We start from the raw sequence: 17,255 nt of genomic DNA on the forward strand, positions 1-17,255 counted from the left end.
CTGTGAGTTTGCTGTCCTTTCACTGTTCATATTTTTCATCTTCTTTTTCTTATATAAGTCCCTTTAGCATTTCATATAATAAGGGCTTGGTGATGATGAACTCCTTGAACTTGACCTTATCTGAGAAGCACTTTATCTGTCCTTCCATTCTAAATGAAAGTTTTGCTGGATAAAGCAATCTTGGCTGTAGGTCTTTGGATTTCATGACTTGGAATACTTCTTTCCAGCCCCTTCTTGCCTGTAAGGTCTCTTTTGAGAAATCCGCTGACAGTCTGATGGGTACTCCTTTGTAGGTGACTGTCCCCTTATCCCTTGCTGCTTCTAGGATTCTCTCCTTCATTTTAGTCTTGGCTAATGTAATTATGATGTGCCTTGGTGTGTTCCTTCTTGGGTCCAACTTCTTTGGGACTCTCTGAGCTTCCTGGATTTCCTGGAAGTCTATTTCCTTTGCCAGACTGGGGAAGTTCTCCTTTATTATTTGTTCAAATAAGTTTTCCACTCGTGGCTGTTTCTTTCCCCCTTCTGGTACCCCTATAATCCGGATGTTGGAACGTTTAAAGATGTCCTGGAGGTTCCTAAGCCTCTCCTCATTTTTTTGAATTCTCATTTCTTCATTCCTTTCTGGTTGGATGTTTCGTTCTTCCTTCTGGTCCATTCCATTGATTTGAGTCCCAGTTTCCTTTCCATTGCTATTGGTTTCCTGGACATCTCCCTTCATTTTAATTAGTTTAGCCTTCATATGTTCCTCTAATTTGTGACTATAATCAACAAGTTCTGTGAGCATCCTGATAAACAGTGTCTTGAACTATGCATCTGAGAGGCTGGCAATCTCTTGGTCACTTAGAGTTATGGACTTTGGGACTTTGAGTTCTTCTTGTGCCATCTTTTGGACTGTTCGTGCCTGTTACATAGCAGGATCAGATCCCTAGGTGTTCACCAGAGCAGGGCAACTCAGTTGCTGGGTTGTGACACTGTATGTGGGGGCGGGGTCAACGAGGAACAATGGCGTCCCATCTGCCTCCTCCTGCTGCGGCCACAACAGGTGCTGCAGCTGCCACTGTCACTGGGGCCCCGCGCGTTTTGTCCCACTGCACGCGAGTATGCCACTACCGTCAGCCCTCCTCCACTGGGTTCGCCCCCTGGGGCCTACGTGGCCCATCTCAGTGTGCGCGAATGTGCAACCGAGGTCAGTCTGCCCCACACCCCGACTGGTTCTGGGCTGCCTGCGCACCTAGGTTGGGGGATCTGTCCTGCCCGACCCTGCTCGCTGCTGGCTCTGCCCCTCTTGCCGTCCCCGTTGAATGGTTAGATGTAGTTGGACTTCCGTATAATTCAATTTTCTGTTCTTTGGCTGTGTCTTTGTTCTCCAAACCTTTGTTGTATTCAAATTTGGTTGTGGGAGAAGGCACAGTGTTTCCACCTATGCCTCCATCTTGGCGGAAATCTCTCTTTTTTATTAAAAATAAAAAATATTTAAAATGTGAAAAAGATATGCAACAAACTGGGGTAAAATATTTGCAACACAGATAATCAAGGTATATACATACAGTGGAATATGATTCAGCCTTAAAAAGGAAGGAAATTCTGACACTTGCTGCAATATGAATGAACCTCAAATACATTACACTAAATGAAATAATCCAGCAAGAAAAGGACAAATAACTGTAAGATTCCAATTATATTGTGTACTTTCTCAAAAGTCTCTTTTGAGAAATCTGCTGACAGTCTGATGGGAGCTCCTTTGTAGGTGACTGTCCCCTTATCTCTTGCTGCTTCTAGGATTCTCTCCTTCATTTTCATCTTGGCTAATGTAATTATGATGTGCCTTGGTGTTGTTCCTTCTTGGGTCCAACTTCTTTGGGACTCTCTGAGCTTCCTGGATTTCCTGGAAGTCTATTTCCCTTGCCAGATTGGGGAAGTTCTCCTTTATTATTTGTTCAAATAAGTTTTCCACTCGTGGCTGTTCTTCTTCCCCTTCTGGTACCCCTATCATTTGGGTGTTGGATGTTTAAAGATGTCCTAGAGGTTCCTAAGCCTCTCCTCTTTTTTTAGAATTCTTGTTTCTTCCTTCTTTTCTGTTTGGTTGTTTCTTTCTTCCTTCTGGTCCACTCCCTTGGTTTCAGTCCCAGTTTCCTTTCCATCACTGTTGGTTTCCTGTGCATTTCCCTCCATTTCAATTAGTTTAGCCTTCATTTGTTCCTCTAATTTGTGACTAAAATCAACTAGTTCTGTGAGCATCCTGATCACCAGTGTTTTAAACTGTGTACCTGATAGTTTGGCTATTTCTCGGTCACTCAGTATTATTGGCTCTGGGGCTTTGAGCTGTTCTTGAGCCATAATGTTTGGTCTGTTCGCACCTGTTTTGTTTGAGGGGTGGAGCCTTAGGTGCTCACCAGGGCCGGGTGACCCAGTTGCTGGGTTGTGACACTGTATTTGGGGGTGGGGTCAGAGAGGGGCAATGGCATCTGTTCTGCTCTCTCTCGGATTTTGGTCCCCTCTGCTGCTTCCCGAAAGCAAACCTGTCCTCCCTGGTGCCGGGTCCCGGGTGTGTGGGCCTGTGTACCCTCCAAGACCCTGTGGGTCTCTCCAACAAACTCTCTGTGAGCCTAGGAGCCTCTCCGGGCACCTCGACCCTGAAAGTTTTTTCAGTTGGTGCTTTTAGGCTTTAATTCCTGTCGTTGGGGCCCTAGCCTGCGTGGTCTGTCTCACTGCTCACTCCTTTGCTTGGTTTATCTATGCGCGAATGTGTGACCGCGTGGGCAGCCAGTCACCTTACGCCCCCACTGGGTCCACTTGTTGCCTCCCCACATCTGGGATCTGCCGACAGCCACCTGCGCTCCTGGGTCAGTCAGGCCGATCTTTCCCGCCCAACCTGGCTCCACCGCTGACTCTACCCCTCTTACTGGTCTGGCTGAATGGTTCGTTGTTGTCGGACTTCCGTACAGTTCAATCTTCTGTGTTTTGGCTGAGTTTTCGTTACTAAAACTTTGTTGTCTTTAAACTTGGTTGTGCGAGGAGGCCCAGTGTTTCCACCTACGCCTCTATCTTGGCTGGAACTTTCTCTGACTTGTTTTTATACTTCTCTATACAGCTTCCTTTCTCTTTTATCCTCTTCCTTATTTTTTTCCTTTCCTTCCACTTCTGAATTTATTTTTTATATGGCTCTGGTATATCATTTTAATATTTTATCATTTCTGTAATCTTGAATTATATATATTTATGATTTATATCTTGCTTATTATTAATATCACTTAAAATTAGTCTACAATTTTATAATGTAATACTAAAAACAACCTCCAAAAGAAACCTAAATTAAACTGCCTCCATTTTTTTTTGTCTTCACTGATTTTCTTTTATAGGATAATGGATTGGGTTTGTTGTGTTGTTTTGTTTTTTTAAAATGTCTTTAATCCTACCCTTGTTGGCATGGCTCAGTGGATTCAGTATGGCCTGTAAACCAAAGGGTTGCTGGTTTGATTCCCAGTTAGTGCATATGCCTGGGTTGCAGGCCAGTTTCCCAGTAGGGGATGCTTGAAAGGCAATCACACATTGAAGTCCCTCACTTCCCGTCTTTCTAAAAATAAAGAAAGAAAATCTAAACCAAAAAAGTGTCTTCAATTCCCATTTCCTGTGTTAAAAAATATATCATTTTGGTATTTTCAGCTTTTTGAATGATTTAAAATTAATGTTGTGTGTGTAACTGCATACATACTATGCACAGATCCTTTTGTTTTTTCCCCCCAAATTGTACATTTATAATTACAAGACAGGGTTTTGTGAAAACCAGTCACCCAGAAAATGAGACATATTTGAGTCTTCACAGATATTTTGTATTATAAAGTGTTTTCTCAGTTACTGTATTTTATTTTCAATAACAAGGTGTTAATTGGGAGAATACCCAGCCCAAAATGGCTGTAATAGCATTGATTTTGGATACTTAGGGAAGGTATCTGACAGAAATCCTAAAAAGGGAAGTAGAAGGAATTTAACAGTTTAAGCTTTTCTTGGAAAATGAGTTGAAAGTTGTAGACACTGAATACCATTTAAAGAGCCCTTTGAAGATCACTTTCAAAAGCAATGTCCAGCCCCAAATCAGGATAGTGTTTACCTTTATAGAGCTGGGGGATGGGTTGAAGGACAAGTGGGGAGGGCTTCAACTTTGTAGTATCTTGTTTCTTTTAAAGAAAACAGAAAAATTGGAAAAAAAAATAAAATAAATAAAATTTCAAAAAAAGAAAAGAAAAGAGAGATATTTGGAGCAGATATGGGGAAACTGTTAAAAGTTGACCTGCCCTGCAATGATAGGGATATTTTACACAAGGGTGGTTGCAGAACAGTTTATTCTTGTATCATTATTTATTAATTATTGTATTATTTCCCATATGAACAATTATAAGCCTGCTTTTATCTACCCCTATATTTTTCTCTTTACTTTTCTGTATGTTTAAAATATTTTATAATCAAAAAACATTCAGTGGCTCTGTTGTAGTGGTGCAAATAATGCAGCTACTTATCAAATATCTTAGATGGAAATAATTTATCTGGGAAATTATCAGATGACTCACTGTGCTCTAATGATGATGGAGATTGTGGAAGAGGAAAAGTAACTTTCCCTGTAACCCTCTAGGTTTTTGGCTGAGACCACCACCTCTACCCCCTTAATAAAAGATAGATTATAACAAGAGAAAAAAAAAACTATTTTAGTTACATACACACACATGTACCTGTGCCAATGTACCGGTGTCCACAAAAATATGAGTCAAAAGGCAGCCAGGCAACTGAGCTAAGAAAAGAGATAGTGGTCTGGGGCTTCAAAGTGGGGGAGGCAATTCACCCAGGTGGGAGAAAGCAATGTCTGGCAACAGATATTTGCCCTGACATGCAGATAAGTCCCTCAGATGAAAACAATACCTCTGGACTTCCGCCAAGATGAAGGCGTAGGTGGAAACACTGTGCCTTCTCCCACAACCAAGTTTGAATACAACAAAGGTTTAGTAAACAAAGACGCAGCCAAAGAACAGAAAACTGAACTATACAGAAGTCCAACAACAATGAACTGTTCAACCAGGACTGGTAAGAGGGGCAGAGCCAGCAGTGGAAATGATGATGGAGATTGTGGAAGAGGAAAAGTAACTTTCCCTGTAACCCTCTAGGTTTTTGGCTGAGACCACCACCTCTACCCCCTTAATAAAAGATAGATTATAACAAGAGAAAAAAAAAACTATTTTAGTTACATACACACACATGTACCTGTGCCAATGTACCGGTGTCCACAAAAATATGAGTCAAAAGGCAGCCAGGCAACTGAGCTAAGAAAAGAGATAGTGGTCTGGGGCTTCAAAGTGGGGGAGGCAATTCACCCAGGTGGGAGAAAGCAATGTCTGGCAACAGATATTTGCCCTGACATGCAGATAAGTCCCTCTGATGAAAACAATACCTCTGGACTTTCGCCAAGATGAAGGCGTAGGCGGAAACACTGTGCCTTCTCCCACAACCAAGTTTGAATACAACAAAGGTTTAGTAAACAAAGACGCAGCCAAAGAACAGAAAACTGAACTATACAGAAGTCCAACAACAATGAACTGTTCAACCAGGACTGGTAAGAGGGGCAGAGCCAGCAGTGGAGCAGGGCTGGGCAGGAAAGATCCCCCCCACCCAGGTGTGTAGGCAGCCAGGGTAGCAGTGCAGACCCAGTGAGGGTGTCGGGCAGGCTGACCGCGGTAACACATTCACATGCAGTGGGACGGACTGTGCGGGCCCCTGAGGCGGGAGGCGGCAGAAGGAACCGCCATTGCTTTCCTTTGACCCCGCCCCCACATACAGCATCACAATCCAGCAACTGAATTGCCCCGCCTTGGCGAACACCTAGGGCTCTGCCCCTCATACATAACAGGCACAAACAGTCCAAAATATGGCTCAAGAAGAACTCAAAGTCCCAGAGTCCATAACTCTAAGTGACCAAGAGATAGCCAACCTATCAGATGCACAGTTCAAAACACTGGAGATCAGGATGCTCACAGAACTAGTTGATTTTAGTCACAAATTAGAGGAACATATGAAGGCTAAACTGATTGAAATGAAGGGAAATGCACAGGAAACCAATAGTGATGGAAAGGAAACTGGGACTGAAACCAAGGGAGTGGACCAGAAGGAAGAAAGAAACAACCAAACAGAAAAGAAGGAAGAAACAAGAATTCTAAAAAAAGAGGAGAGGCTTAGGAACCTCTAGGACATCTTTAAACATCCAACACCCAAATGATAGGGGTACCAGAAGGGGAAGAAGAACAGCCACGAGTGGAAAACTTATTTGAACAAATAATAAAGGAGAACTTCCCCAATCTGGCAAGGGAAATAGACTTCCAGGAAATCCAGGAAGCTCAGAGAGTCCCAAAGAAGTTGGACCCAAGAAGGAACAACACCAAGGCACATCATAATTACATTAGCCAAGATGAAAATGAAGGAGAGAATCCTAGAAGCAGCAAGAGATAAGGGGACAGTCACCTACAAAGGAGTACCCATCAGACTGTCAGTGGATTTCTCAAAAGAGACCTTACAGGCAAGAAGGGGCTGGAAAGAAGTATTCCAAGTCATGAAATCTAAAGACCTACATCCAAGATTGCTCTATCCTGCAAAGCTTTCATTTAGAATGGAAGGACAGATAAAGTACTTTTCAGATAAGGTCAAATTCAAGGAGTTCATCATCACCAAGCCCTTATTATATGAAATGTTAAAGGGAGTTATCTAAGAAAAAGAAGATAAAAATATGAACAGTGAAAGGACAGCAAACTCACAGTTATTAACAACCACACCTAAAACAAAAGCAAACTAAGAGGACAGCTAGATCAGTAGCAGAACCATAGAGATGGAGATCACACGGAGGGTTAGCAACAGGGGAGTGGGAGGAGGAGAAGGAGGTAGAAGTAATAGAGAATAAGTAGCATAGACGGTAGGTAGAAAATAGATAGGGGGGAGCGCAAGAATAGTAGGGGAAATATAGAATCTAAAGAACTTGAGACACACGGACATAAACGAAGGGGGGGAAATGGTGGGGGAGGGGTGTGCAGGGTGTAGTGGAATGAAGGGGGGAAAAGAACAACTGTAATGGTATAATCAATAAAATATATTAAAAAGTAAAAAGAAAAAAGAAAAAAAAGAAAAAAGAAAACATTACCTCTGGCAGTTATGGGGGAGATGAAAAGTTTTTTTTGAGTCTGCTCTGTGTTGATTACCTTCAGTTCAAAATTATTTACATGCCAAAGTGGCACATTCTGTGATGGCACTCTGAGCGCCCTCAAGGTAGCTGTGGAAAGTCATTTCATAAAACTAGAGATTGGAAAAATAACAATATTTGAAATCTAGCTTATTATATAAAGTGATTTCAAATACATGACTTACATTTTTGAAAAAAGTTTTTAATTTCTGGGTCCAATATATGTTAACTTTCATTTGCAATTTTGTCATTTCATAATATAGTAAGTAAAATATCTTGATTTGGATAAATAATAATGGTTACCTGTAGGTACTATTACAATAATCAAAAGAACAATTTAATTGATCTAAAAACTTTTATTTCATACTTCACGAAAAGGGCTGCCTCCCCCCTTGAGTCTGGAGAACTACAAAATAAGGGGAAGGGGCTACAAGCTTTTATAAAAAGAGTCAAGCAGGAAACAAGGAAGAAGTACTTCATTTGTCTGGGGTTGCATATCTAACCTTATGTAGAAAGATCAAAGTATAGAGTCCTGAGATTGAAATAATCTGATACACTGGTCTAATCAGCCATATTGATTGTCTATTTATTGTGTATTTAGGTTTTCTCTTCTGAGCTATTTGTAGCCCGAGCCTAGAAGCTGAATTTTTCTCTGCATAGTTCATACTTCTTTGGTTATTAAAGATGACAAGGGAGTGGAAGGCTGGATCTAATTGTCTCCTGACAACCTTCAGGATAATATGAGAGGCATATGTTCCCATCCTCCTCGTTTTTTATTTAAATAGCAGACTAATTAAGAACCTTGAAAAGTAATAGTTTTATGATCTGCTAATGTGATTTGGTTTCACAGTATTATAAATTCTTTCACAGAACCTTTATAAATGGGCATAGTTGAGGTGCAGAGTGTCCAGCAGACATAAAAGAGTTTTCCACTTTTAGGTATCAAAGGAAGAGAACGTCTTCTGGACCTGATTGCCACTCTTCTGGTACTGCAGTTTCTTCGCACCAGGTTGGAACAAATGGGAATAGTCTTCAAATCCCTGATGATATTGGATGATGCCTCCACTTCCAGGTTTTTTGTGACGTTTTCCATTTAAATATATATTTATTTTTAAATATCATTTAATATTTAACTATATTTTTTCCATTTAACTGTAGTACTAAGCAACTGACTTATATTTTTTGCTCACACTCTTCCACTGGCAGGGCAGACACAGAACTTTTGCCTCTGGCTACACAGGAAACTGGAACTCAGAGTTTAAGTGTAGCTTACAATGGAGCCTAGATCTTTGACTTCTGGCTTAGACTTCTTTTCATTACAGTACATGAATTCTATGTGCTTTTGGAAAGTCCATAATCTGATTGTTGGAACTAGGCCTGATCCCAAGTATTTGTGGGCCAAGAATACAAATGCAAACCCACATGCTATATGTCTATGTATTTAGTTGTAAGTTAAATTAAAATATGTTCTAAAGTTCTACCTTGATAAATCCAATTTCATTACCACCTTAGAAGACCAGGTTCAAATTTAGGATTGTAGGATCACTTTAAGCTTTATGCCAAAATGTTGCAGTGTGGAGAGAGCTGGTTCTCAGGCCTTGGCTACTAGCCCTTGGCTAACCCCTGGTACCATAACAGGCCTTAAGTGTACCTATGAATACCCCTTACCCATCAAAACTCCATCCATACCCCATGCAAATGACCATCCTTGTGTATACACATACACACGAATGTAATTTGCATATGTTTTTTAAAAGGTAAGATAAGGGGAAAACTAATAAAACTAATAAATGTATTATCTAGAGGAGGAGGAGACAAGGAAGAAAACCAGGTTTCTCTAATATACCTTGTTTTATGATTTTGACTTAGAAGCTATGTAAATATTTTTCATAATAAAGATCAAACAAATATCAGAGAATAGAGATTATACATATTAAATTATACATGGGAATATACTTAGCAGTTCCTAAAATGTCAGGAGATAAACGGCAAGACAAAAAAGAGGGGACAAGTGAAACCTATAAATTAATGGACATATGAACAGAAGGCAATGTGTACACCTTGTTTGGATCCTGATTTGAACAAAATCCATTGTATTTTAAAAAACACAATTAGGGAAGTTTAAATATTACCTGGCTATTTTGTTATATTAGGGAATTATTTATAACTTTTTAAGTGTCATGTTTAAGAAAAAGTTTTTATCCCTTAGAAATACATATTTACAGATGAAATTAAAATAAATTAGACCTATTTTTACTATCTCACAAAGAGACACTTCTGTTTTGATCTTTTCCAATATGGCAGCCTCTAGAACAAGTATTAATAACTTTGAACTTACTTTTGAATTGTAAATCAAAGTATTAAAGCAAGATTTTAAGAAGTAAAATATGGCTCTCACTATATTGTTACTGTGAAAGCAAAATGGTCTGTTGGCACTTTAATAAATAAAATATTTAATTTGATTTCCTGTTTATTGCCTATTTAAAACTCTTCTATTTTCCTACTTTATGATGTATATAATATGACTGCAGTAGCATGTTGCATGGTGGCATATTAAAAAAAATTTCACACTAGTGGATCAGTCAGCAATCTCAAGGCCACCTGAATTAAAGGAAGGCCAGCTGAATTAGTGAGAATATTTAAAATCAGTTTTGTTGTTTTCAGTTGCTAGTAACTATAAGTAGACTAATTATTGAGAAACAAATCATCTAACTACTTTGGCCTGGTACTACTTGGTGTGTCCATGTCATCATGATATTCACTGTCTACTCTGTGCCAGGGGCTGTTAAACATGTGTTCTGTTAATCCCTACAACAACCCACAAGATCACATACTGTTACCATAGTTGAGGAAACTGAGACTTTAGTGTGGAATGAAAGCTGCCAAATACCACACAGACAATGCTGTGTGACTGCAGAATCAGTATTTGAACCCAGGTCTTAACCACCACAGTATTCTGTTGGCCCTTTCCCAGTTTACAAGGAAAAAATCAGGAAGATGAAGAGATTTTTCAAATTTTAAGTTTTTCCCCATAGTTTTCTTTAAAGCTTAGTACATGTTACCACTTGTTTGCTAATAAGTTCTAGCAGATGACAAAAGCAGTAGCAGCTAATATTAATTTAAAATTTTCAGAATTTTTCTGAGTTTTGAATAGACTTGAATATTTGAGTCTGAAGTATTTGATAGCATTTGACAGACACAAACTTGAAGGTTTTGATATGCACATTTTACTAGTAAGTTTATGTGACAGAGTTAAATATATGACAGTTGCATGGGTGATTATCAGGTACTTTGCAAATAACTAGTCAAATTGAGAATTCCTGGTACAGTGAAAAGGAGAGAGAATTGGAAACCTAGTTTGTAAAACAGGATTGAGGTTGTACAGGAAGAATGGGAAGGATTTAGATGTAAAATGAAAAAGAATTACAATGAACAGATAGATATGTGAAGGCTAGAAGATGCTTTAATTGTCCCAGAGGCAGCTGGGAAGTCTGTGATACAGTGGAAGTGATGGGTATAATATGCTTAAAAATGTATTTAATAAGTTAAAAGTATGTCAGATTGGTAGAAGAATTTTAATAACATGTCAGAGAACTGCTTTTATTAAAAATCTTAAGTTTTGACAGAATCATTTTGTTTGAGTTAACATCCCTGATTTGGTACATTATATTTTATATGTAATTAGATTCTAAAATTGATGGAAACATTGCTTTTTTAAAATCTAGGAATATTCCCTGGGCTTTTGAGAAAATAAAGCAAGCAAGCGAATGGGTAAGAAGAACAGAAGGACAATATCCATCTATCTGCCAACGGCTTGAATTGGGTAAAGACTGGGACTGTGCCACTAAACAACTATTGGGAATCCAACCCATGAATACCACCTCTCCTCTTCACAGAGTTCTTAATTATGGTCAAGGCTAAAACAGATGAAGCTGTGTTTTAAACTTTTTCATGCTTCTACCTATAAAATAAATATTAATAGATACCTATAATGAAATTTAATTATGGTGTTATCAAATATAGCAATGTCACTTTAACATAAATGGAAGCAGAATTACTTAATGAACAAGCAATAATAAAGTAAAAACTATAGTATTACAGATTTCTTGTATTTAAATGTTTTAAGGTGGGAAGACACATTTGGATAGTCCTTGAAGCTTGTTGCTTGTCCCCTTTGAGGAGTCTGGACTGAGCAAGCTGGGAAGAAACAAGGATCTTTGGCTGATGTCCACATTCCCATTTCCAGGGTCCTGGATATCCAGACCTTGATCCCCAGTACTCCTTGGTGTGGGTCTTAGTCTGTGGATCCTCAATACTCCTATTACTTAGACAAACTGTATGTCCTGAGCAATGCTTTCACGGCTCTTGCTTTTGGTGTTGGAATCTCAAATCTTATCACCAAACCAAGGTCATCTAAATTTTCACTTATGTTCTGTAAGTTTTATGGTTATGAATTTTACATTTAGGTCTACGATCTATTTTCTTTTTTGTGTGTGAGAAGTATAAGGTCCACTTTCCTCCACACTACCCCTCCTAGGCCATTAACTTCTACCTTTACATAAAACTCCAGTTTCTTAGGGATACAGTCTGGCTGTCCTCCTACCTACCATTGCTGCCATTCACCAACTGTCCAGCACTGCCCCTCATTCACATGGTTCAGGATTTCCCTTCTACTGTTAGTCCTACCTTCATCTTCTTTGACTTCCAACATCTGATGTTTGACTGACCCATCCTAACTCTCTGAGCTTGAACTGCAGCTTGTGATCCTGTTGGTACCCCAAAGACAAGAGGCTTGTGAGGAATTGCCATGGGGCCTTCTCCCACCTGCCTTTGTGTCTCCCTGGAAGGCTATCATGAGATGGTTTCTTGTCATCTCCTGGTTCTGATGAGGTGTGAAGCTTAGAATACAACTGCAGACTAAAAAAACCCACAAAACCTAGCTGCATTTAGAATCAGTTCCTCAACAATGTGTCCCACAACTCATGTTGCTATTATCTAGCTCCTTTGGGAGTATGGGTCAAGGGGAGATGGTGTCTTTTACTATTCTTCCTCTTGTTGTTTATATAAGTAATAAATCATCCAAATCTTCAGTAGCTTGTTTTATCTTTACTGGCAGAATCAGTCAGGTCTTGGCCTTGGCTTTGGCCTTGTGGACTTGCTATAATCACAGATGATAAACAATGTTTTCATGGTTTATTAGATTAAGGGATTTAAAAGATTGATAAGACCCAGTAACAGAATATGTGAGTACAGATACTTTCTCACTGGAAACATTCTACTAAAACAAAATTTTGCAATTCAAGTATTTATCAAAATTTAAATCACTAGCCCTGGCTGGTGTAGCTCAGTGGATTGAGCACAGGCCTGCAAACCAAACCACCATGGTTCCATTCCCAGTCAGGGCACATGCCTGGGTTGCAGGCCAGTTCCCAGCAGGGGACTCATGAGAGGCAACCATACACTGATATTTCTCTCCTCCTCTCCCTTCCCTTCTCCTCTAAAGATAAAGAAAACCTTTTAAAAAAAATTTAAATCACTACCCTCCTTTGACCTATAAATTTCACTGAAAGGAATTCCACTTCCAGAAATTCATCTTACAGAAATATGGACACACACACAGAAGGCCGTACACTAAAACTCATTTTAAAATTATATAAATGGGTATTTGTATTACATAAAAATCTGTCATGTCATATTCCAAAGTGGTTACCTTTGAGTAGATACTTTATTTCTATTTTATATAGTTTGGGTTAGTTCAAATTTTTTTTATTTCAAGATTTAAAATATTTTGCCACATTTTTATGAATTTAGAACATTCTCCTCTTTCTTCTTCTGCTGTTGACTTGTTGAAGAAACAGGGTCAGTTGTATGTCCTATAGTATGTCCCAAGTTCTGGACTTGTCCATTTGTTTCCTTTTTCCTTTCCTCATGTTTCTTATCCGACTGGAAATTAGGTCTAAAGTCCTAAGCAGATTAAGGATCAACATTTTTGTCCACAGAGGCCATATAGATGTCGTTCTACTGTTAATAATGCTCACATTGATAAATGGGTTTCCAGTGATGGTAGGTTTTCCCCAACTCTGTGGAGAAATAGTTTGGCATCCAGTTCCTAACCCAGCTTTCACCTAATAGTTTCATCGCCTGAACCATTTTCATGAAATATTGTGATTCTCTCTTCTAAACTTATTAGCTGGAATTCTTCCGAAATAATGCGCTTTTCCCCATCAACAAATGGTATTTGGTTATATTTTTAAAAACTTATTTTAAAAAGTATATCTAATTATTACAATTGTTGTGTCTTCCTTTTATAGACTGAATCCTTGGAAGGCAGACTCTCTGCTCATTATATTCCTAATGCCTAGTACTGTCCATTTTATAAGCTCAGCAAATGACAAAATAATGCACCAACTCAAAGCTGGTTGTTTTTTAGCTGCACCAACTCAAAGATGTGTTGTTCATAGAGTATTCTTTAGTTAATCTCACAGTTAAATTTTAAAAGTTAATCTTGTAGATTAAGCACACCGTTGGAAGAAACAAAAATAAAATGCTTGCTGTCATAAAGACTTTATTTGCAGTTCAAAGTGAGAAAAACATTTACGCTTAAGTGGACTTTCCTAGCAACTTTGGGTTACTACATTGTTTATCATTCACAATCTGGGGAAGATAATTTTAACACGTCCTCTGATAGTTTTTTATTTTTCAGTTACAGTTTACATTCAATATTATTTTGCATTAGTTTCAGATGTACAGTTTAGTGTGATTAGACAATCACATACTTTTTAAAAAAGTGGTCCCCTAATACTTCCAGTACCCACCTTCTGACAGACCTAGGTAGGCCTAGCAGGAACGAAAAATCAGGCGGGAAAACTGTACTGTGGGAAACTACCTTGGGAAAATGCCTGTTGACCTTACCCCGGACAGACAGATGCCTGGCTACGATTGGGGTCTGGGGTCGGCCTATGCGGCCTAACAGGACGCAGCTTTATTGAGCCTGACATGTATCAAGAACAATGGTCAACAGAAATGGCACCCAGCAACCAGCTCTAGCCAATCAGACTGTGACACCCCAATAAGTACCCCTCCTGGGTTTTTGCGGTTAAAACCCTGCCCTAAGAACAACCTAGCGCGTCCTACCCTCCCTTGGTTGGCTCCAATTTCCCTCTTATTCCCCGCTAATAAACCCTGTTCCTTAGCCCGCTGCGTCGGTCTGGTTTCTTGAGCGACTCCGACCTAACACCAGACGTACCCAATTCCGAAATTATTGACTACATTGCCTATGCTTTACTTTACAGCGCCTATTTTGTTACTGCCAATTTGTACTTAATCCCTTCACCTTTTTCACCCCACCCCACCACACCTCTGTCACGTATTTTCAACAGAAAAAAAAAACACCCAGACTTTACCTGGAAAACCAGATTTTTAGACTAATAATTTTAAAAGTGTCCTTATCTTTAAACAATACTCACTAGAGTGTACAGTTCTCTGAGTTGTTGACACGCGTCAGTCGCGCCTCAATCGCACAAGTGATTTGCTGGGTGTTCGGCTCCAGTCCCTGGAGTCTCCGGAGCTGCCCGCGCTTTTCCTAGAAAGCTCCGGATCCGCCCGCCAGACTACAGAGGGTGAGGGCCAGAGTAGAGCCAATCCCCTCCAGCGCCAGCGCTCTTCCCGGAAGCCCGACCCCTCCCCGGGCCCAGGTAAACCAGCAGCCCGGGTCCCGCCTGCCCTTCCGCAGCGACGAACCCCCTAAGCTTGTGCCCGGCCCCTCCCCACCCGCCCTTAAAGCACCCTTCCCGCTCAGGTTTCGCTCACCGCCCATCAGCCCGCCCACCCACTTCCTGTAGGTTCGAGCGCGCCCGCCTCAACGCGATTGGTTGGTGAGCGCACGGGACTCCGGGTCTGCCATTGCTAATTCCCTTCCTGTGGCGTCACAGGGAGCGAGCAGGCAAGGGCCGAACCCTGCGAGCTCTGAGCGTGCGTCACGACCGTCCTGGCAGCGGCGGTTTGCGGCTGTCCTGCAATGGCGGCAACGGTTTCGGAGGGGGGGAGCGTTGCTGCGGTTCCCGTGTCCGACTCCCACAGCGAACCCCGTGTAGGCGAAGGCAAGGGAGCCGTGGGCGATGAGCGGGACTCGGGCACAAAAGGAGCGGAGGCCTTGGGGGACAGCGAGGAGGACGGGGAGGATGTGTTCGAGGTGGAGAGAATCCTGGACATGAAGACCGAAGGGGTGCGTGAGCCGGCCGGGCACGGGGGTAGCGGAGGGGAACTCTCGGGAAGTTGTGAGGGTTGCGTGGCCGGAACCGTCTGTGGGTGCTGGGTGTGAAGGTTGGCGACGGGTTTACTGGGTACTCGGTGTTGACACACCTGGTTGGGGCCTTGCTGCATGAAAACGGTGACGTTGAATTTAGCCTGCAGCTCAGAGGCCATTGATGTTTCTCTCTCTCCTTCCCTTCCCTTCTCTTCTGAAGATAAATAAATAAAATCTTTAAAAAAATAAAAAAATTTAATCGTCAGTTAGCCCTGTATCTCAACCCTAAAGGGTGCATTCATAGGCCTTTAGAACCTGACTACTGCCACCCTGTAGCCCTGGCATCATTTGATAGCTGCCAACGGCCATATAACTAGCGCCCTTCCTCTCACCGCCTGGCATTCACCATTTCCCTTCCTGAGTCCACCTTTTTTTGCCTGTTTTGACTCTGACCTCCACAGCAGTAAGTTGTGTTCTCCTCTGGTCTCTGTTTCGGCGGGTGAAAGCATCGGCTTCCTTAAATGTTGGTCTGCTAGAGTGTGGCAACTTGAATACAGGGAATATGATTTTGTTAATCTTGGTACTTAATCCAGTGCCCAGTGTGCAGTTAGTTCTTAGTGTATTAAATGCCCGTTATTAAATGAGGGCATGAATTGTGGGCTGGAAGCTGGAATGAAGGGGAGGGGTGACCAAAGGCCCCACATGGCAGTCATACCTTTATTTTGGATTCTTTTCATCGTCTGTTAATTTCCTATTCATCATGTGTTACCTTATGTTAATTTTTTGTTCAGTCATTGAACAAACTTTTTAATGAACTGCTGTGTGCTAGGGGCTGTGTTGAGTCCTGAGGATATAGAGATGAATAGTAGTGTATACACTTGCTGATGTTGAAAAGTACTGTCCAGTAAATAAATAATTGAAGTCCAATGCCATTAATACTATTGTTAGTTGCAGTACAGTAAAGATAGGAACATTTTTAGGTATAATTCTCCCAAATATATTGTATGTGCCTTGAGATAAGAGCTGGAGCTTCCAGTGTTTTGTATAATCTACAATTGACACAATGCTTCACACACACAAAATATTTGGATAGGAGGGTAGTATCTTTAGAATTAAGAGTGTTTGCCTATTCATACAATCTTAATTTTGCCAGTTCCAAAGAACTGTAAAGCCTCAAAAGTGGAAGCAAATAAATGATTAAGAAAGTAAAGGAGAGTTAGACTTTAACAGTGTGAGTAAAAATTTTGGTTGTCTTATGCTGGCTTGTGTGACTCTGTTGGAGTGTTGTCCAGTAAATTGAAAGGTCACAGTTTCCATACCTGGTCTTGGCACATGCCTAGGTTGCAGTTCCATTCTCAGTCAGTTGTGTGGAACAACCCATCAATGTTTCTCTCTCACGTCCATGTTTATTTCTCCCTCTCTTCCCCATTCTAAAATTAATAAGCATGTCCTCCGATGAGAATTTTAAAAAGTGTAGTTTTCAGGGCCCTGAATTTGTAGGTGAATGAGTGATTTATAAGATAAAAGCTCAGCAGAACAGGATTATTGCACTTACTGTATAAAGGCTGGGTAAGCCAATCTGTTGATAAACATGGGGCCTTGTCAGTTTGTTAGGCCTCTCTATAGTCCAAAAGTTTGAATTACCCAGTCTGGGATTTCTGTTCATAAGCCAGTGGTCTGCAGTGTTCTGTTACAGACTAAGACAGTCACTGTGGTGAACCTCTAGAGGGAATACTGTTAACACTGAGTTTATATATTAGCTGTGACCTTTCTTTAGTTTATTGCTAATGTTGTCAGAAA

The 17,255-nt window shown here is 40.7% G+C and overlaps 2 protein-coding genes across 5 annotated transcripts in view; both read left to right on the forward strand.

The window, feature by feature from the left end:
• The window catches only part of PARP4 (poly(ADP-ribose) polymerase family member 4), a 121,877-nt gene extending 110,678 nt beyond the window's left edge, over positions 1 to 11,199 (forward strand). For both annotated transcript variants that reach the window (XM_037037281.1, XM_037037282.1), the window contains exons 33-34: positions 8,150 to 8,282; positions 10,936 to 11,199. In XM_037037281.1, the coding sequence (XP_036893176.1) occupies positions 8,150 to 8,282; positions 10,936 to 11,131 (329 nt within the window). In that variant the 3' untranslated portion in view covers positions 11,132 to 11,199. The remainder of the gene's footprint in view (positions 1 to 8,149; positions 8,283 to 10,935) is intronic.
• A 3,859-nt stretch (positions 11,200 to 15,058) lies between these two features.
• The window catches only part of MPHOSPH8 (M-phase phosphoprotein 8), a 78,684-nt gene continuing 76,487 nt past the window's right edge, over positions 15,059 to 17,255 (forward strand). For 2 of the 3 annotated variants that reach the window (XM_037037072.1, XM_037037073.1), the window contains exon 1: positions 15,060 to 15,434. In XM_037037072.1, coding sequence (XP_036892967.1) covers positions 15,228 to 15,434 — 207 coding nt within the window. In that variant the 5' untranslated portion in view covers positions 15,060 to 15,227. Of the gene's footprint in view, positions 15,435 to 17,255 lie in introns of all 3 variants that reach the window. The other variant, XM_037037074.1, reaches the window with a different exon arrangement.

Source organism: Sturnira hondurensis, unplaced genomic scaffold (assembly GCF_014824575.4).
Source record: "Sturnira hondurensis isolate 20B ecotype Veracruz unplaced genomic scaffold, ASM1482457v3 Scaffold0022910, whole genome shotgun sequence".
Classification (NCBI taxonomy): Eukaryota; Metazoa; Chordata; class Mammalia; order Chiroptera; family Phyllostomidae; genus Sturnira; species Sturnira hondurensis.